This window comes from Amia ocellicauda, chromosome 18 (genome assembly GCF_036373705.1).
Source record: "Amia ocellicauda isolate fAmiCal2 chromosome 18, fAmiCal2.hap1, whole genome shotgun sequence".
In the NCBI taxonomy this organism is placed as follows: Eukaryota; Metazoa; Chordata; class Actinopteri; order Amiiformes; family Amiidae; genus Amia; species Amia ocellicauda.
The window spans coordinates 6,857,868-6,879,454 of NC_089867.1; the positions used below are offsets into that span (position 1 = coordinate 6,857,868).

Here is a 21,587-nt window from a genome sequence, read left to right on the forward strand (position 1 = left end):
GAAAAATCAGGAGAGGTTGCACCCCTTGTGTGATGGATGGGCTGTACTTTATTGTTGGAGTAATGTTCAGTTTTAGGCAAGAGACTTATTGCAACGCTGAGCGTATACTACGTTCGTGTAAAGCACGTAAATGTGCAGCTGTTTGCTCTGTTAAAATGGACATGAATGAGAGAGCGTTGAGGAGAGACAGAGCATGGCAAATCAAACAAACAAACAGGCTTTCCAATGTGCTGTGTTGGCATTGTGCATCTTACAGGCCACAGTGCAGCAGAAAATATTTACTGAAATAAAAGTACTATGGGTAAATCTCACATTTCACAAATATATTATTAAACAATAAATCACAATGTAGGAAAAAATGCTTGGCTACGAGTACTGTATATATCAATAACATCTGTCAGAAATAGTAACATATGTTTATAAATCCACAATACAATGATTCATACTAGTATTTTGTGGATCCTTCCCTGGCTTTGAAAGCCTTGACACAGTGCCCCTGCAAATTTCAATAAGTTCAGACACTTCTGTTAAAGATCAAATCTATGCCTTGAACTCTATTTGTTTCCTTGCACATTTCTTCCTGCCTGAATATACACTTTTTGTGTATTATTAAAGCAGTTCAGTTTTACATTCAGTATGCTTCTGCTGATCATTGTACATCTCACCTCATCATATGAAAACACACATATTGTACAGAATATGATTAGTGTGTCGTTTGGAAGTGTTTTGAAATGTTACATAAGCGTATCTTGTGTTTCACCTAAATAATATGATTTGGACCCAATTAATAAGAGCATAGACATTAGAACCATGTTTACCAGTGTCATTGTATATCTATATCATCACCATCAGCCTGTATCGATCCACTGCTGGATGAAGGCTCCCCAAGATGTTTCCACTTGCTTCCATCTACAGCTTCTCTTTTCCATGTCACGCCCGCAAACTGTATGATTTCATCTTCCCAGCTTTTATGTGTTTGTTTCTCTGTCTTTTTTTATGTCTTAGTATCCATTCAATAGCTTCCTTTGTTATATAGATATGTGTATTTCTCTACATAGATACATCTGCACACATCTATGTGGGTGTAGGTATACTATAAAGTATATAGAAGGAGAGCTTTTCGTTTTTTTTCTGCCTTGTTTTTATGAAGTAATACATTTTAGACTTTTCTTCCTGGGATAAAATTGGATTAAAATTCTGTAGTTCTTTATGAAAAGAACGGAGGCATTGACAAGAGAAGAGCTGTTATCCAGTTCTGAACATCACCCAATTTTTTCTCTCTTTCTCTTTCCAGCAGTATGCCACGGCTATTCCAGTCACCTTGATAGAAAGTGCCTTTACCCATTGTGTCAAACCAAAGAACTCATTATAGTGGTGTCTGTGGTTCCGCACAGACACTCTGAAAAGGGAAAGGGATGTTTCGCATACAGTTACAAATGTAAGCACCCTGGACTCTGCGACAGGAAATGTACCCTTGAATAATGAGGTCTTTTCATATAGTTGTATTCGAATCTGGATTGGATTAAAAAAAAAAAAAAAAAAAAAGACACAAGAGAGAAAAAAGATACTTCATCTTGCGGTGACATCATAAAAATTGTGAATTGTGTCGCATCAAATTGTCTCGTCTCAGGCAAGCTCCTCTCGCGCGCCTTCCTATTATTTATCCTGCTTTATGTTTATTTATTTCAAGGCCTCTTTGCACCGGGGTTCTGCTGTGCGATGCCACCTCACTGCATAAACCTAGCCTCGGAGGCTGCAGAAATACAATAATACATTTACATTATGTATGTCAACAACACACGGTGATAAAATATCAAATAGCCATTAAAAAGTATCTTGTGGTGTGCCTGCTGCAGATCTCACTGAATTTATTCATGCCGGCGATGATGCTTTAATAATTCACAGGCAGCATCTCTAAACACCTGGAAGTGGGAATAGATTTTGAAGCAGTTAATTACTAACTGCACAATTTTGTATATTTACGGACTGCGCTAGTGCGGTGTTGCTGGTAATTTGCATCATTCAGCCCACAGACTGACAATTCCTCTAGGATAGTCAGATGGTAACTGCCCAGAGCAGCATATCCCAAATAAAAACGATGAACTCTGAAGACTGTCTGTCAGATTGTTGGCTTTTCTGACTTGAGGCCCCCTTTTTTATTTTCCTTCCCTCTGCTCTTTCTTTCTAGGGAAACAAATTCACTAAAAACAAAGGATGGATATCCCATTTCAGATGCAATACTTACCCTTGGTTGCTGTGCAGTTGCATTTGTTTTAATTTTTTATTGATTTATTTCTATACTGGATAATGGGCTCACGGAAAGTATTTCTTCCGGATGTTATGTGTATTTAAGTTATTGTTGTGAAATTGGCTAGAATAACAAGTCTGACATGTCTGTCCTGTTTAGTCTGACAAGCCAAAACAGGTCAAACTTACACTGTCAAAGAAGCATAAGGAAACATTCCTTAATTAATTGTGCTTAATCGTTTTATTGTGTTATTGTCTTGACAGGAAAACAAGTTGTTTATACCTCATATTTTGGTTTAACTATAGAGGTCCCATATAAAAATAATAATTTAAATGTATTTATGAAGTGTGTTTTATCTATACATCAAAATATCTGTTTGTTGATAGCAATAGTGTATTTTGACTTGAAAATGCACATATAATCTACCTAATAGCGCAAAAGCTTATATACTATGTAGCAAAAACAGTGGTGTATTTCATCAGAGAAACAACAAGAAGTGTCTGTGTCCTGTAAAATGCATAGATCTAGACCTACCTAACCACTTTATAACTTACATGGCCTACATAGTAGATTTCCAATTAATTGCTTCAGTTATTGTACAGCACAATTGACAACCTTTTTGAGCACAGATTAATATTATTTAATGGTAGAGGAGCAGCATTTGCCTGAAAGATGGCAACAATTCAGTGGAAGCAGGAGAAATGAGCACTGTATCTGAAGTGTTTCTCACTTTATTAGAAAGGTGCTCCCGGATCAATTTTAGTTATGGCCTGTGCACATTGCAAGTCCCAGACCTCCAGATGCACAAGACCAGAGACACAAACCACGAAGCCACCCTCCCCCTCTCTTGTTCTGTTGTATTAATAATAAATAATATTCCCACAGTGTGCAATATGCAGGACTGTTTATTGTCTGAAGCCGGGTGTAAATTACTGTAACCCAGGCGGGGGTCACTGCGCAGATTATTTTCACTGGAGCTGGATTTTATTTAGTTACACTCGGAGGCCAAGATTCATCTGGTTCCCTGGCTCCTTTCCTGGGGCCTTAGAGAGGTTATATTGTGTCACTTTGTGCCGTTTATCGCCTCAAGAAAAGGGCAGGTGCGCTGAAAGGTGGCCCCTGGAGATCAAGTGAGGGAACATATTCTCTCACTGCTAATTGATTGCAGGTGAAAGAAGATATCAAGTAGAAATGTCACAGAGCCCTGGCTTCTTCACTCTGGTTCAGGGGGATAATGCTAAGGCTTTGGAAAATTCAGTGCAAAGACAGAAATAGATAATACAGCGGAGGCACCGACTTTTTTAACTTTGTGTGTGTTTTTGTGGTTGCGTTCTATTCTGATCGCGGTCCCCCGATGGATGAAGCGATTAGTTAATATATTAATACTGTAAACTGATACTCGACATGTTTAAACACAAGGCATCCAAATGCATTTTTAAACATCTGTAGACATTTAAACTTCTGTGGATACTTCACAGTTTCCCCCTAAAATGTTAATTTTATAATCGAGTCTGGCTGACGTGAGCTGGATCGTATTTCCTGATGTTTTCTGTGCTCTGGGTATTTGCGAATGTGTTTGGCGATATAGCAGTCTTGTTTTACTATGTTTTGTAAATAGCCTGAAGTGTTCAAAGCTATAACTTATTCTCTTCCACAGTACACTTGCTGGCAATAACCTTTCTGAGATTTTTTTCTTCCCTTTTTTTGTTTGTTTGGTTTTTGTAAAAGGTGTGTGTGTGCGCAGGGAGAGTTACATCATAAGAAAGGTCAGCTCAGCAGTTTCAAGAGCAAGTGTGCAGAAGTGAATGCAGCGGACACAAAGTAATGTGTAATTATTTGAACTATTATAGAACTCCATCTTGTTCCTAAGTGCTACTGAGATTCCTTTAAAAAAAATAAAAAAAAAACAATGGAACAAAGTAATTGTACATTTTTTAAATTAATGTAAGTCTTAATCTTTGGGGCTTTTTTCAGCATGAATGTAAACTGGCATCAAACTACTTCTACACTGCGGGACTCATTCAACACTTCATTACTTTAAGCTTTATATAAGCTCAAGTCTCGGAACTTGTGTAGCATGAATTCATTAGTTTAAAAACTAATATTAAACAATGTACTTAATTGTGAATGCATATGTTCACATACTGATATAAGTCATTTGAGAATTGTTCTCTTTACAGGATATAATATTGAAAATCAAATGCTGCAGATCTGTAGGACTCTTGAGAAGTGCAAATGTGAACAGTTTCTCTAAAGTGTGCTAAGTCCCAATTGTAGTGCTGTTACCTGTCCTAGTTTTATTGGGCTGCCAAATTATAACATTTGAAGGAATTATTCAACAATGTGATTTGATCAAATGAATCTCATTGTGCATGAATATATTGATTTGTATTCCACAAAAAGTACCAATATGTCCTCTCAGTGTCATCCTATTAAATGTGATGAAATTCATTTGAAGGTAGATTACATTCACCTATGAAGATGGATGATTTTTCATTTCCAAGCCGAGGCTTCTGGGAGTTTTTTCTCCAGATCTGCATTTCTATTAAAAAATATATAACTTTAAGCAAATAATCATTAGTTTGAAACCTAGTTCTAAAGGAATATTGAAGTGCATCTGCTTCTGTTTGGCAAAGTTAAATCCGAACACATGTTCAGTGGTTGATATTACATGAAAAAGGTGTCAATATGTATGTCTTGCATTCGATATTAAACGCTTTTTTATTTTTCCTCCCCAGAAATGCTTACACAGGCTTTCAAAAAAGCAACAGCAGGGTTCTGCTTTGAGATGTATATGTGTATCCAGAATGACATACATCAAAGAAGTCAATTAATTAAAAAATACTAAAAGACAAACTAAAACAACTATACAAAAAAAAGGCTTCATTAATGCAGAATGTGCAGCGCAGTCTGCAGCCCGTCGTACGCAACTGGTTTGGATGGGGTGTAGATTTATATTGCTTGTCAGAAAGGACCTTTTAAAATCCCATGTGGCTCTGTGTCTCCAGAGCTGCCGGTTCTTAATAAATCTTTGGATTCTTCCTAAATCTGTTCTATATGCACTTCTGTAGATGTGCATTCCCACACAGATTAGGCAGGAAGTGACTATAAAGAGGTAAAGTACACACTGGTTAGCAGTAAGCTCAGTAGCTCTGCAGTGCGGTTCCTCGGTCCCACATCAGCAACTTTTTGGATCAGATTTTCTCTGAGGTATTACTTGTGCCGTGTGATAATGGACTGATTAGTTACATCAAAGCCCCGAGTCTGTCTCCCATCTTCCTTATCTAGCATACATTGAAACGCAGTGATGGCCCTAAACCCTTTTAACGTTCACAGGACAGGTGTTGAGCTCATTTGTTGCATAGTGCTGGGTCAGTCCATGTAACCCGAGTCAGAGAATTGAACCATCTCAGATTGGGGAAAAAAAAAAAGATTTTCATACCAGCAGTGATTACTGTTAATTTAAGACTCAAGACTACTGCAAAACTGATGTCATTGTTTCGGAATACTGTATTGTGGTCGGAACGGCAGTACTGACTACAATACAGTATTTAAATCCCCTTATAGTAGCTTTTTGTTCATGTAGCATTCAACACACAACACCCTTCAGTGGGAGGCATGTAACGAGTATTACTGCTGAAAACAGTTGTCAGGTTCATGAGTATTTCTTGTCAGCTAAACCTGATTATATATTCTAGTGTCTCCCAAACAGCTGTGTACACGTCCCCTATACAAGATGTCCCTTGCTTGATTAAGGAAACAATGAAAGAGAACACAAGGATTTGGAAGACAGGTTTTGAAAAGCCAACTGATGCAAATTTGTGTTGGTGTTCCTCGCTATGATAATACATCTCAGCATTGCAAGGTGTTTCAGCCAAGTCAAATTATTCTCAATTAAAGGTGATGTCTCAGTGTAGCAATGGCGTAGTGCTTTGTGTTTGTTTTGTTTTCAAAAGTTCAAATGGTTGATTTATCCATGATTGCATCTCACAGGTCACATAAGTTGTTTATGGATATATGCTTATGCATATTTATCATGATACTTTTGATTTGATTACTTTTTAATTTGATTCGATATAAGAACATTTTGGTAAAGCCGCTGAAGGTAGGTTTGTCAGGTTTCGCAGCACAAGCGGATGAGAGAATTGAGAGCTGGGGTGTGATCTCCTGCCAGTGCCCGACTGATGTCTTTCATCCCTTCAAAGGGGACGAGGGATGTTAGGCAGCCCTTCTATAGTGCTGACTAATTTGTGCTGGGTCAGCACCAATAACCCTCTGTCCTTTATGATCTGAGCTTTGGATCCAGCTCGTCCAGAGGTGAAAGAGTATAAAGGACAGAACATTGACATCTTGCACAAATAAACCGTCAAGAATTGATTAAATTGCCTTTAAGGTTTGATTTAATTATTTTTGTATTACCTTGTTTAATTAATGATGCAAGCCAGTGGCTACAACAGTCCTTATGACTTTCGCTGGCAGTGTGTCAGAAGGATTGGATTTATTTGGAGGAGGACTCTAGACCCAGGAAAGCATTTCTAAACATGGTCAGTCTGAATCTCTCTGTTGTTGGAGGATGACGTTGTGAATGCTGTTCAACATACTCAACATTCCCAGAAATAACACCTGCTAAAAGAGAGATTGACACATGTAATTGTTCACCTTTGAACTTCTATGGTTGTGTTAATAAAGCATTAATTAAAGAGAAGAATTACATTGCATTACATTTTTAATGACTTTGTTTTTTTCAATATAGATTTATTTCAGTTCACATTACTACACACAAATGCCTTTTATTGTAGAATATAGAAATTAGTTTAAGTTAATAGAATCCAACTAATTTGAGTGTTACATGAACGGCTTTCAGTATCAATCATTCAAAACATTCTGTAAACTGGAAAGTAATTTGTAGGTATTCTGTAAATCAGCGACATTATGAAATGCCAATCCACTTGGATGAGATTCAGACACTTGAAAGAATAATATAGCTGTGTAACTTTTTATAGAGTTCATTTGAAATATTTAATATATCTATTCAACTTTGCTGTTGTCCAGAAATGTATTGCAGTTGACTTCACCCTGATTGTACATTTCAGTGCTTTCATGCAAAGCTCGCTCAACTACATCTGTGACTGTTCATGACGTCTGTGGTGGAAAGTGATCATCAGCCTTAGCCCCCTGGAGGAAAGACCCAGTGTCCTTGGACGCTTAACCTCTTAGCAATGGTCTGGCAACCATCACCAGCCAGCCCACAGATAAGCTCTCGTGCTCGGCCGGTCAGGTTATTGACAACATATGATTTGATTTGTCTGTGCCTGGCTTGCGAGTGGAGCCGGGCTCTGAGATGAGAAGGCAAGACAGACAGGGATCAATGAAGTGTCTGCGCCCGGCCAGCGCAACATGTATTACTCTTGGCATTCCTCGAGGCAAAGATTATTCACAGGATGATCTGAAAATCCATGCGATCAGGCAGTAACTACCTGCCTCTTCTCACCTCGATGGATGGCAGACCGAGAAACTTGATCCTGCCGCGGCTACGGGGTTTGTGATTGCTGTCGTTTCTTCAGGCAGCTTTCAGGAACTAATCCTAACTTCCGCGTCTTTAGTTGTTCATTTCTTAATGTGTTTAGTGGCTTCTGGAGTTTTGGTAGCTCTTGCAAACAGGAAATGTGTTGGATTACTCAATATTATATTGCTTTCAAGGTGAAATTCATCTTGCTGCTCAGAAAAACCTAATTAAGGCTAGTTTGTGTGCAAATCCATTTGTTCTACAGACACGTATTCTCAAGTCTGACCTTAAAGAATATAGATATATCCTTTAGTGTGAGCATCCCAAGCTGCGAGACAGGGAAGAAACTCAGGGATATGGAGGAGGAAGTTGCTAGTTTGATGTGAGCACACAGAGTATCACTGATTTCCATAATGCAATAAGTGTCAAGTCTGCTTTAAGAACTGCAGAAAATGTTGCTCTGCTAGGTTATCTGAGCAAAATCAGCCAATTCTGCTCGAAGTGCAAAGTGAGCTGTTATATATACTGGTAAAGTAGCACATCAGATGTTAAAGCATTAAATACAGCAATTTAATGTGAAGTGTATGTGAAATTATTTGGTTTTACGTTTTTCCACAGACTTGTAGGACGTTTTCTGACTTTTCTTTTCTGTTTTCTCTTTTTTCTTTTTTCCAGTCAGAAGTAAGCACTCTCACAGTTGTCTCAGTGGGAGAAACTCTAAATTGCCTTTAGACTACAGTACTAAAGTTTGGGATTCATAAATAATTATAATTCGTACAATTACTTTTTATGTCCAGGTGCAATTTTGCATGAGACGAGCAGATATGTTGTCATAAAGAACAATAATGGAAACTGTCTCTGTGTGAGAGATGATAATTGTATTTGATTGTTTGTTTGTTTATTTATTTGTAGCATTTAACTTAGCACACAATTTGATTAAAGTAATTTGAACTAATACAAAATTAACAATTTTGAGCATGGTAGCAGGTGTAATCTTTGGTCAGAGAAGAAAACATTGTAGGAGAGACGGTATCATCACTACATGTGATCGATACCAATCTTCCAACATCAGTATAGTATGTATTAAATAGGTTTATTATTTAACATACTTGTGATGGCTTGTATCCCAGTTATTCTCAATTACTCAATACAAACTACAGGCAGTTGCAGAGAGCATTCGTTTCTGTTCCACTGCTAAAGCGACAGGGGCAGTGTTTGTGTTTCCACAGCTGTGAAACGAATCCCCAGTTGTGGGAGCATAAATGGCAGCTTTGCAGTCAGGAATCAGGATGGTTTGCCTTGTATCTGCTAAACTGTTATTGTGTAGATAGAGACTGAAATACTGAACTATATATATATATATATATATATATATATATATATATATATAATAAGCTATTTACAACCCCATATCGAGTGCATACCTTCTCATCAGCAGAATATCACCAGGATTAAATTATTCATTATGGCTGCTCCCTGTTGTTCCCTTACAGAATGATGGAATTGTTTTCAGATATTTCTCCTTTAATCATCTGCAAATCATTTCTGGAATGCATGAGTGACAGTCTTCAGGTTCAGATTTTTCAACTTTTTAATTTATTTGATTGATATGTCTTCTGGTAACATGTATTCCTCCTCTTTGAGCAACTCAATATGCTCTTAGCAAAGCATCTGTGGCATTAATGCATAAGAGACTTCTTTAGGCTCAAAGTGTCCATCTGTGTGCATTAATAATTCTAAATACTGTAAATACCTGCCACATTATTAACAGTCAAAGGAATGGGCAAATAAATTGATGTGGGACTGAGTAGCAAAAATGTCTAGCTGAGTATTGAAGTGTTTAAATATACAGCCTGGATGCTCTCTTATTCATTGCGTACCTCAGAGCACACTTATTCAACAGAAGGAATAAAACTTCCAATTGAATTACTAAACAGGTAGAGTGCCATGTTAGCTGATTGTTAGCGTAGGTGGATCTGGTTTGTGATTACTGCATACATCAAAATCAGAAGACTTAGCCCACTAGGCCTAAAACCAACAAACCGCTTTGGTTTCATCTTTGGTTAAATGTCCATTTGCTTTTTCAAAACCAGAATCTGCTGAAATACAGACGGAGTACCAGGAACTAATAACTGATGAGCTGGATGTATTAGGATAAGGATTTTTATAACAAATATATTTAGCATTTAAAGAGTGCCATCTTCTAACAATATTATAGAAAGAAAACTTGTAGTGTTTTACAGTAAACCATAATAAATAAATAAAATGCATTTTAAGTGATTTCTAAAAGACACTAAATGTTTGTGTAGGTGCGTAGATGTGCTTGACGACACTGTCTTGTTTCTGTACACATTTTCTAGACGATTTATTTTTCTTGTTAATGTAAAGACTACACCACCCCCCCTCTCCCTCTTCCAGGAATGCTCAGCCTGCAGACCGGGCTCGTCTTGCACTCCAAGCGCACGGAGACAGTTTCTGCTGCGACTCCTTTGATATGAGTGATCAAGACAAGTGTTATGATAGAGACAGGGTTCTTTAACATGTAAAGCAGGGAGGGGGGGACCTAGTGCAAACAGGGCCATCCGAGCTGTATCAATTACACCAGACACAGAAGGGAGTGAATTTCAAGAAAAGAAAAAAAATACACACACACAAAACAGAGGGATAAAAGGCATTAAGCATAAAAGAGCGAAAGCTAGTGAGGAGACAGAAGAAAATAATAAGATGAGTGAGAATTGGGAAGAGAAGAGGCAACAAAGTCTTGAAAATCTATCCTAAATGAAAGACGATTGAAAAGCCAGGGCTTCGTTGAGCACGGACACAGTATTAAATACAACTTTCCTGTGGCTATTGGAAGAGGTCTATGAAGCTGTCTGAGGGTTGGTTAAACTTATTTTTAATATTGTTACTTCTCTCAAGGTGAAGTTAGAAGGAAGATGCAAAGAAAATATAAATCTCAATTTAGAAATGTGCTGTTTTCCTGGAAAGTTGAACGATTCTGATAATTGTTTTATAGGAAATGCTGAAATCAAATCGAAAGCTCATTTTATTTTTATGTTTCACTTCATCACGCATTTCTGATCAGAAGTGCATGAATCAATGATGGTAGATGTATTCTCAGACAGGACTTCCATATATGATCTGTACCTCGGGTAATTTTATTCACCTTCACTGGTTACCTCTTATTTTTAGGCTGAATTCTTCCTCCATTGCAACCATAAATTGAAGCAGGAAGGAAATACAGCAGTCTCTGTCGTGCATTAGCATTTTGTGTTCAACATGGTCCTGCTGGCAGAGCCTCATTCAAGTGCACAGCAATCTGGTTAAATATGAATTTCCTCTTCTGCAGATATTTTAATAAGCCATGTGAAAATATAGATAGCAAAACTGCTGATCTTACCCAGGCCTCTGTATGTGATGTATATGAATATTTGTGTGTTTCAACCAATAACCCACTACTACTACTAATATTAATAATAATGTGCCAGGATGAATTCCAAGGAGAGACCGATTGAGTGCTGGCTGGAAATGATGTAACCGGCTCATGCCGAGATAGTTAAAAGCAGTCTGGTTGAGTGCGTTTTCACATTCACAAATCACCTGAAGCTGTGAAAAAGTAGACCAGGACACAGTCTCCTGCGACAGCTAGTTAATGTTTTAATGTTTCACAGCAAAGTGGCCTTTAGACCATTGATGCAGTCACAGACGCTGAACAGAAGTCATGTGAATGACTCATCTAACTAATTTATCTTTGTTTTTGTGTGGTTATTTGCTCACGGAGACTTCTTAAAGATCTTGAAGGAGGGATGGTTTCTCAGTTGGCTTCTGTGTGGCATCAGGACAGCCGACCACATGAATATTTATCCCAGCTCTCTAATCCCACTCGGCGGTTTGTCTCGCAGCTTTACAATGGGAATCACGGGAGTTTACTGTCTTCAACATGACAAGACAGAACAGCTCTTGCATGTGGAAAGAAAGAGCCCATGACACAGGCTGATGCACTTTACTCTAAACACATGTTGTTGTTTTGTTTCCTAAACAGGAATTCACAACTGCGTGTCCCAATGGCATCAATGGACAGGCAGTGCCAAGTCCCTCGGGGCTACTTCGCCAGGCGTGGGGGCTGGATGGAGCAGGGCTGAAGCTGGCGGTGGGCCTGGCTATCATTGCGGTGATAATGGTCTACGCGATGGAGAAACTCTGGCAGAGAAAATAAATAAAAGCAGTAGAAACATCAACAGAGAAGACACCTTCTGTGGGACATCTGTGAAGAGCTGCTAGGGTTGTGTGGGGGGAGGACGTGTTCAAGTCTGCTTCTAAACAAACGCAGATTAATACAGTTGACTAGCTGCAGGAGGGCTGGTCAATTATTTTCTGTTTGTCAGGCCCAGATAAGGTCTGTAATAGGGAGACCGAAACAGGTCAATAACACTTGTGCTCGGAGATCAATTGTAAAAAGCCCTGACCTTGATGTATTTCATTTTTGTAACTTAAAAGATAACACAAATGATAAATGTGCAGAGGGGATATATTTTTTGGACTATAATTGCATTCTGTGAACTCTCCCCATCACCGTTTTAAATTATGCATTTATTTTACTGTGCTTGAGGAATGAGTGCTGCCTGTTTTGTAAATACAGGGTTTTAAAATGGAGTTATTTTAACCATTCTTAATTGTGACCGTAAAAAAAAGGGCTTTGAATTCTGTTTCCTTTTATCTCAGTTGTATTTCACATTTCAAGTCAAGAGCTTTTATTTCTAGCACTCCTCAGCGACCGTCTTCTTTATTGGATGTTTTTTTTTTTCCTCTTGTTGTTCACTGCATAAGAAACCTTAATAAAATCGACTCCTTGCAATTGTTATGGTCTCAAGGGTAATATTTATAGAATGATCTGCTTGCAGTGTATGTTTTTTTTCGTGTGTGATGAGAGAAAAGGGGGCATTCTCTTTTTATTTCAGTGCTTTTTAGTTATGTGTGCTATATGAGAGCATGTCTACAGAGTCTAATATATTCCCCCAATTTGTTTGTGTAATGCTGTGCATGTGTATGTCATTCTGTCAGCTTGGATGTGTGTATGTCTGTCTGCTCCCCTAGGTGTTAAATTTGGTGACAATAAAATATCTGAGTGGATGGGAAACCATAATTATTGACAACAGGTTTTTCACCATGTACTATTCCCACCGGACTAAAAGTCACCAGATTTTCAGATTGTTTCCTGACATCTGTGAAATGTAATTGAGTGTGATATCACTATTATATATAGTTTATTATTATATAACGAATTTCAAATGTTGGGTTAACTATTCACAGACCCCCTGCAAAAGTGCCTCTTCTCATGACAATTTTGCATTGAATTTAAAAATGTTTTAGTTCAGTACTTTGGAAGCCCTGAGAAAATCCTAGATCATTTAATGCTGAAGAAATTCAAAAGCACTTGTATTATATATTTCAGGCTACAGTTCACTTGATATAGTGTTTGAAAATTCTCCAACTTGCTTTCTGTGAAGTTGCAATATCTATTTCTTTGAGCAAGCATTTTCCTTCTGTATTTATAATATTTTACAGTTAGCATCTACTTCCTTTCCCCCTTGATAATTGTATTCAGGAACTGAAATGTATTTATATTCTGTTGACATAATATTTCAAATGGGCACATCATTATCTCTTGAACATTACATTAAACACAATCACTTTTGTGGATAGCACACTCATTTGTATGGTTATGTATGCATTTCATACACCCAAATGCAAAATATCTACTTCACTAAACTATGTTTCCTGGACACATGCTCCGTTTTTCATTGCTTTTTTTGAATCCATTATGTACAGCTATCGAGTGACAGATGTGTATCATTTTCGATATAAGTTGTTCTGCCGTCTGCAGACGCTCTCGTATACCCAGCAGAACACTTATCTGGTTACTGGTGAAATTGTTTTCACCCAAGCTAATGTACTGACTCCCTATTTATGTGTTTGTTCTTGACATGTCTACCCTCAACCCTGCCAGAACTGTTTGGATTCGGGTGATTTGATCACATTCAGGCTTGTTTAACACCTTGATGCCAATTTTCAATCCTGAAAGTCAAAGTATGGGTTAACATGTTTGTAGATGTGCACAACCATGACTGGAGTGACAATTATCCAACCATGACAGGTAGCCTGCTCTAACACCGTGTGGTGTTGGGACATAACAGTTTCGTTAGAAGTGTTTTATTGGTTGCCATCACCCCCAGAACCCACTGTGCCATCTAACTGACAAAATATGAAGTGGGATTTGTGACTTGTGATACATATCAAGGTCACAATTGTGATTATATTTATCCCAAAGACAAGAGAGGTACATTAGCTTGACTAACCACAGGCATTTCAGCTGGTGTTTCGTTCGTGAATGTATTTACAATTGAGTGTCAGATGAGCTAAAGTGGTACTGACACGTGTCCCCAAAGATATAGTGAACGTTTCTGGAAGGTCTTCAGGAACAGAAATTGTATTCTGTGTGAAACTCCCTCAGGGCAGCCGGCCCTGCAATGGTCAGGATCAGTAAAGACTTTGGCAACCTCTTCGCTTTTACAATCCCCACAGTGGGGATGTCCGGGCAACTGATATTATTTCTCAAAGGTTAGGCACAAAAATCCAAAAGCTCTATGGCTTTTCAATTTTCAAACACCACTGTCTTTTCCATAGTGCTTTACAAAATGGTAAAATACTGCTTTTCCCTTTCTTTGTCTTTTTTTCCTTTCTTTCCTAGATCTCCACAACAGTCCTTTGAAGACATTCCAGTGTTTATGTTGTTTCCCCGTCATCGTTCTCTTTATTCAATATACCATTTTGTGAGTAATCCCTTTGTTTATAGGAAATTGTTACAAAGTCACTAAAATACATCGTTACTCTCACTGTATACTGGATGCCTGACAAGTTACATTCATTTACTGTAAAACCCTTTTTCATCATCAGCTCAGTTCCTGCTCTTCAAATCTGTAAACTTGGAGTCCTATCCTTCTTTGATTCTCCACAAAATCATTTGTACATGTTGGGTTACTTATGGAAGATAACGCCAACTTGACTAAATGGAAAGTAATCATCTTTTTTTTCCCTACCTGACCACTGACTTAACATCATTCAAAAAGCAAATCCCAGGGCCTGGGGGAAAGACTGATTGTGGTAGTCTAGCCCTTTGTGGGTTAACCTATTTTAGAAATCTCTTAAGCTTAGCTGAGTGCTTCAAGGAAGATGGCTTGGTCAAACTCACCATGTTCAGGATTTGAGCCCAGGGATTCAGTCATCTCCCTTCAATTTCCTGGTCACACTATAAGTTAATAGGTCGTGTGAAGGGTGTCTCTTATTGTATAAGAGATGTCATCTGGTGCCGTGTAGGCGAGAGGACTGCAGAGTGAAGCTGAGCGGTTCTGGCTGCACAAACTGCTTGAATTGACTTATTATAAATCACACGCAAAAGGATTTGACAAGCAAATATCTATACAGGTGGAACAAAATGGTTATTTTCGTTAAATGTAACAATAACCACCCTTTCTCTCTGTCTAAAAATGTTTTGGTGCAGGATTGGCTGTAACAGATCTACAGATAATCTGTTGTGATTTCATGCTGGTTAACTGTAGCAAAACTCTTACAACCAATGTGCAATTCGAGGAACGGGATGACATTTATACACAAGATTAGAGGTATGGGAATGTTTGGAAAAGCTGCTCTGTGATTGGCTGGTCTCTCATATGTGGTTTATAATTTACAGTAATGGGCAACAATTCCTAATGAATGAATGTATGAATACCACAGGATTAAGACATTTTACCTTATTCACTTCACCCGAGTTCTGCTGTTAATCACATGTAAAACAAGGGTTAGGGCTTATACATGTGATGGACACCAGAACTCGATGACACTGCATGAGGCATTCATGTTGTTCCTGTGGGATTCATACATTAATTCACTAAAAATTGGTGCCCATTATTGTAAAGTGTTTCCAATCGCCTTCATACATACAAAGTTAGCAGGATTAGCATTAGATTTAGGAGGAGAAGAAAAACAAAGTAGTAGAAGAAAATAGTCTTTCCATAAAAGCCATTGTTTGCAAGTGAAATGAAGATTAAATTAAATAACGACCCTTCCATTAGAAGATCTGCTTCATGTCAGGTTATATTACAGGAGAAGCAGAAGAAAATAAATGAGTAGACTTCGGAAGTATACTTATAAAGCCTGTTTCTGATGAAAGACAGCTGATTATAATTGAAACCTGTAAGCACAGCATGGCCTTAAGTGTCAATTAATTTGAGATAAACAATTTGTATTTATTTCCTGCTTTTAGTGACGGCTCTAGAAAGGAACCTTGAGTACTACCAGGAGTCCATTTTACGTTGTCTGAAACCCCCTGTGATTGACAGACAGGGAGATTATATAGCATCTTGAGCGCTGAGGAAGGGATGTCTGACTGGCAGTTTAATGTCTGTGTATAAATAAATATCAGAGCAGTGTTGGCGGAAACGTATGTTTGTTCTCCATACTCACAGCCAAAGGGGAATTGTTAAACAGAAATAGGACAAAAAGGGGGATTACTCTGTTTATTACTTACATGAAGTGTATTACATACATTTGCGTGCTGTTGGGGTAGTGTTTAGCGTTTTTATTGCCTTCAAAAGAGGCAGGAAGAAAAAGAAAAAGTCTGCCTGACCCAAGTCTTGTTGAAGAAACTGCCTGTTCTCTACATTATTTGAAATGTTGACATTTTACTGCCTAGGGTAACACAATGGTGACAATTGCTTTTAAATACATTTCTGTTAGTTCTGTACCTTCAGGATGGTTTACATTTTATTTTATTTTATTCTATGAAAGGGAAGTCTTTTCTTTGGCTAAGAAGTTTCTTTCATGTTTTTTTTCTTTAAATAGATGGGATAAAGTGAAGATAAAGCTATTTGACGCTTAGTGTTTTTTACCTTTTGGTCAACGGGTTTGATTTTAAAGCTGCTTGATGTATGTTTGCATTTCTATTTTTTCTCGCCAAGGGCAATAGGAGGGTGCTTTACATGTAAATACTCCAGCAAAGGTAGACTATCGCTGTGAGGGAAAAGTTTGCCCTTGTTTTTTCTTCTGCATTTCTTCACTACTGCCTATAAATGTTTCTTTTGCAAATAAGGATTAATCCGTGTACGTATTTGAACTGCTGGATTTTACCCTCCAGTTGTTGTCTGCAAGTTTGCTTTTCTTGTTCGGTTCTGTTGCAAGCAGTCAGTAACAGTAACATAATGAATTGAAATAAACGGTGTATGAGGGCTTAACAATCTTAGACATGCTTAATTCCCCCCCCCCCCTTTTCCTTTTTTGTGTGACAGCGTTTTGGTGACAAAAAGAAAACTAAACATTTTTATCAACAAAATAAAGAACCCAGGACAATGACTACGTTAAAAGACTGATTTACCTTTGTATTTTAGAAGCTTAGAACTGAAGCCATTAACTGGTGTTTGCTTTCGGGAGAGAGAAATGATAATTGTGGAACAGATATTAGTTATTTTATTATAACTGCAGAATCATTATTTAAGATCCATTTGCTGTGAATTGCCCGTGAAAGAAGAAAAGTAAAGAGATATTAAATATTTCTGAAGCAGATGACTTGAAACATCTTATCTTCATCTAAACTTGTTTTGATTTAAAAGGGTCCTTTTACCAAGAAAAGCGACTAAAAGGGAACTTGAGACTCATGTGGATGGCAAACAGATTGGATTTTAATATGAATCAGGATATTATGCCTCTTGTTAAGTCTTTATCTTGGCATTTGGTTCATGTTTGAGTCACCATGCATTCTCTCTAAACATCAGTTTAATAACCTGATTAAAAAATAGTTTTGTTCGGTGTCCCCTTTGTTTATTTCAGTAAAAAGTCCTGGGGATTGTATATTTCAATCTTTGAAAGGTGGTAAACTATAGACACACGTCAATAACATGGTCGTATCCCAGCTGTTTTTGTACTAAATAAAGGATCTGGTGTCAAAAGAAATGTATTGCCAAAATAGTGATAAATAAAAAGTGTTCTAAGTTTTTATCCTTCTAAACTCATACCGTCTGGGCATCTAGGGCATCTATTTCCATTTCGAATATGGTGAGTGACCCCAGGGGGCATTAGTTAGCATTCAGTGAGATATATGCATGGCTTTTTTCATGCGAGTGGTTTCTCAGTCAGTTGAGTAACCCATATGTCTCGATTTATCTTAGCTGCAGCATTATCTAACTCACACACGCTCGTCTGCTGTCGTTCAGCAGCCCAGAATCTCAAAAGCCAGGGCTGGACAGATTGCCTTTATTGGATGCATTGCTTACTTTCTAGCTATGCCAGCGTATATATTTGCTGGTGAAGGAATGAAAGTAATAAGGGCTCAGGCCTCCATCTGAGCAAATAAATAGGGTTGCTGGAGAAAAAATCATATTCATACTTGTATTTGTTTAAAGTTAAGCTTCTGGCACAGACGGAGCCATGGACGACCATGTTCCTAAATCTGGGGCTTTCTCTGCCATGTGTTTCTTGGGTATTTAAAATGGAAATAAGAATCCACACAACACACAAATTAAAAAAAAAAAAGTTTCTTTCTCATAATGCATTTCCAAAATTAATGTTAACTCTTCAATTTTCTGCTCAGAGTTAAGATTGTGGGCCACCTGAGAGTGATGTCACAAGAACATCCTGCAAGGACAGCTGGAACCAACTGAATGAGACCTTCTCAAATCTTTATATTGCTTTTTAAGGAAAATGGAGCTCCAGAATGCCAAAGAGAAAACAACCACACATTATCCTAACCTTAATAAGATAATGGAGTGGTTAGTGTTAATATGTACTGTTTATTTGCTATGTAATTCTGCTCAGAAGACCTTCAAGCATAGTGGGCTTGGGAGACAGGGACTACAGGAGCAAGACACTGAAGTACATCATCCCATCCTGCCATGAAGCTCCAGTTTTAGGTAACCAATTTATCTAAACAGGAATCATACAGCACCAGTATAAATGTTACTTCTGTCTGTGCTTTAGTCCTGTACGAGCTTCAGGTATTATCTTGGCTAACGTACTCCCAATTAATTAATACATATCTGCACCCAGATTGTATAACTTTGATTGTTCAGGCACACTAATGAAAAGCAACTGAAACTTCCAGAGTGATTTAATTGATACGTTAAGATGTTCTGAATGCTGTGACTGCAAACATAATTTGAGGAATGCAAAGTGCCCTAACGTTTTCCATAAAAGTCCCATTCAGTGTATGATGCTTCGCAGTACTTAATCTAATAGATGACAAAGAAATAGTGCAGTGCTTTAAAATAACACGTCAGATAGGAAAATTTGCAATCAAGTCTCTAACTGGCGGATTTGATGAGTTATTTTATAGTCAATTAAGTATTCACTGATATTCTGAGATAGGCAGGTCATAACATTTCCTTTTTTTAAAGGATTAATTTGGAATCGCATTTCTTTCAGAGGACCTGTCAACGAGAAAAAAATAAAAAATGAGGCAATACACTTTCCAGTGTGTTCTGAAGCAGTGAATTCCCATCCAGATCCATCTCATTTGTTTGTTAGTTAACCATTTTCTAACTAGTGACCCATAAAGAGTAAGGAGAGCTTTGTCATTTCATTATAAATGCTTTCTAAGAGCTTTTACCCTGATTCATTGTGGAGCTCCCTCTGTTATTCTTCCCATCAAAGCGCATAGACTGTGGGAGAACCCATTACAACACGTACTAACAGGATAAAAATACATGTGGCCTCCATAGAGTTCATCTCTTTCTTACAGGAGACACTTTTCTCCCATATCATACTGTCTTACTCAGCTGAGGGAAGTCTTTCCAGAAACGTTCTTTGCTCCTCCATTCTCCTACTCCACCCCCAACCACAAGGGTGTGTCAGCCAATCACGGCAGCCCTTCTGGTCAGGTGGTCCCCAGAAGTCATTCACTCCCCAGGGAGGGCATTTTGTAACCACTGCACTGCATCAATATATAGATCTAGCTAGTGTAACTCCTTGGTGTCAGTCTTTTGCACAGGCATTGGAGAGATGAAGACAATAAATACATTATAATATTCATGCTAGCAGAAATGTGGGTCATCAGTATAGGACTTGTGAAGGATCCCCAGCAAACTCTTCCCTGCCCAAGCTGGGCAATTATGCACTGTCCCCCCCCAGGGAGCTCCCTGCTTCAGTCAGCTAGGCCTGTAATTAACTTAAGCCCATTTAGAAAATTAATGACACACCGACTCTCGATCAGCAGTCACCAGTTCTTCACTCGGGGTCATCGCAAACTTACACAGGCAGTTTTCAGAGATCAATATTGCAAGAGAGCCATTCGCCGCAATGCAGGCCGTGTGGAACACCTAATTTACCAAACGAATATGTGAAAGAGTGCCTGCAATTCACTGCGACACTCCAGCACAAAATGGCACTCGGACTGCCCAGGTGGATGACGTCGTACACAAATCCACTGTGCCTGTGGCAAAGAACATCATTACAGCTGAAAGCTTTTCAGTGTTTAAAATTAAAGCTGATTGGTATATGATAGGATATGATATAAGCTGTTATTATAAATTCTATCTTCTGCAGTACCACATTGTAGCATTCTCAACTGAGGAATGCAGACTGTCAAGGTTCACAGGGATGTGCTACCCCTCCAGGTACTGTCGCTCTGGCCCTTTCTGCTGTGATCATCCACACCAAACAAGACAGGTGTCCAGAAGGCTGCTCGTTAAGAACGCCATCAGCCCACTTGGCCATGCAATCTCAGGCAACATCCATCTTCAGCACCTCCTTGTCTCCCCTAACATGCCATGTCAGTCATCTGTACCCACCAATTACTCCACTCCACAGGGGCTCTACCTGCTCTTGGTCTGGCATAGGGTTAGTTGGCTCCTCTTTGGTTACATGAGGATGATAATTAAAGGACATGGCGCTTCAGCTGCACCGTTTGTGCTTCTGAATCTAGGTTGAGGAGACAATAGCTGTCCAGGCCAAAGTCATTATTGCATTAGGGTTGCCTTAGATGGACTCCTATAGGTTGGGCATCAAATGTTGTCCAGAACCTTGATTTGTCCTCCCTGGAGCTTCCAGTCTCGTTCTGAGGAATTTATATGAATATAAAGATAAAAATAAATTTGCCATAACAGGGTTTCTTTGCATCTACATTCCAGCATCAGGTTCTAGGAGCTCAAGAGAAGAGTGGGAGAGGTCTGGATTGACTTATGATTCCATCTCATTTCGGTTAATTAGTGACAGGTCGACTCTTGCTTCTTGAGATCATCTGAGCAGCTTTTTCAGGAGCACAGTTGACGGATCTCCAGGCAGGAAACTCAATGTGAAAAAGCAATTAAAGTTATTTATGTAGCCATCTCACAGTGAAGCAGGAAGAAAAAAAAAACACAACAACAACAAAAAAACAAGAGACCTTAAAACATTCCCCCAAAGAGAATTTCATCATATTTTGTCATTTGGTGTGCCAGTGCTCCCCTAACCATATCTTGACAGCTCTAGTTAATTTCATGTCAGTCCCTAGTACGGTGTCTCACACAGAGAGCTGAACTGATCCTTGAACAGAAGCCACTAAAGTGAAAAGGAAAAAAAAAAAAAATCTGATATGGCAGGCCTGACACAGAGTTTTACCATGACGATTACCCACAATCCTTTGGCTCTTCCTAGAGAAGCAATTACAATTTCACAGGTTGAAATTAAAATCCCCTGTGGTATGTGATAGAGTAACACAGACTGTCAAAGTGATTTCAAGCTGTTTATCTCCCACTGTGTTAAGAATGAAAACAGATTCTTACAGAAAATGTAAATCATTTCATTTTTTCC

General features: G+C 38.4%; 1 protein-coding gene across 1 annotated transcript in view; it reads left to right on the forward strand.

The window, feature by feature from the left end:
* Positions 1-12,613, forward strand: part of cdkal1 (CDK5 regulatory subunit associated protein 1-like 1) — a 399,108-nt gene extending 386,495 nt beyond the window's left edge. The window contains exon 15 of the mRNA XM_066690832.1: positions 11,797-12,613. Coding sequence (XP_066546929.1) covers positions 11,797-11,970 — 174 coding nt within the window. The 3' untranslated portion in view covers positions 11,971-12,613. The remainder of the gene's footprint in view (positions 1-11,796) is intronic.
* The last annotated feature ends 8,974 nt before the right edge of the window (positions 12,614-21,587 follow it).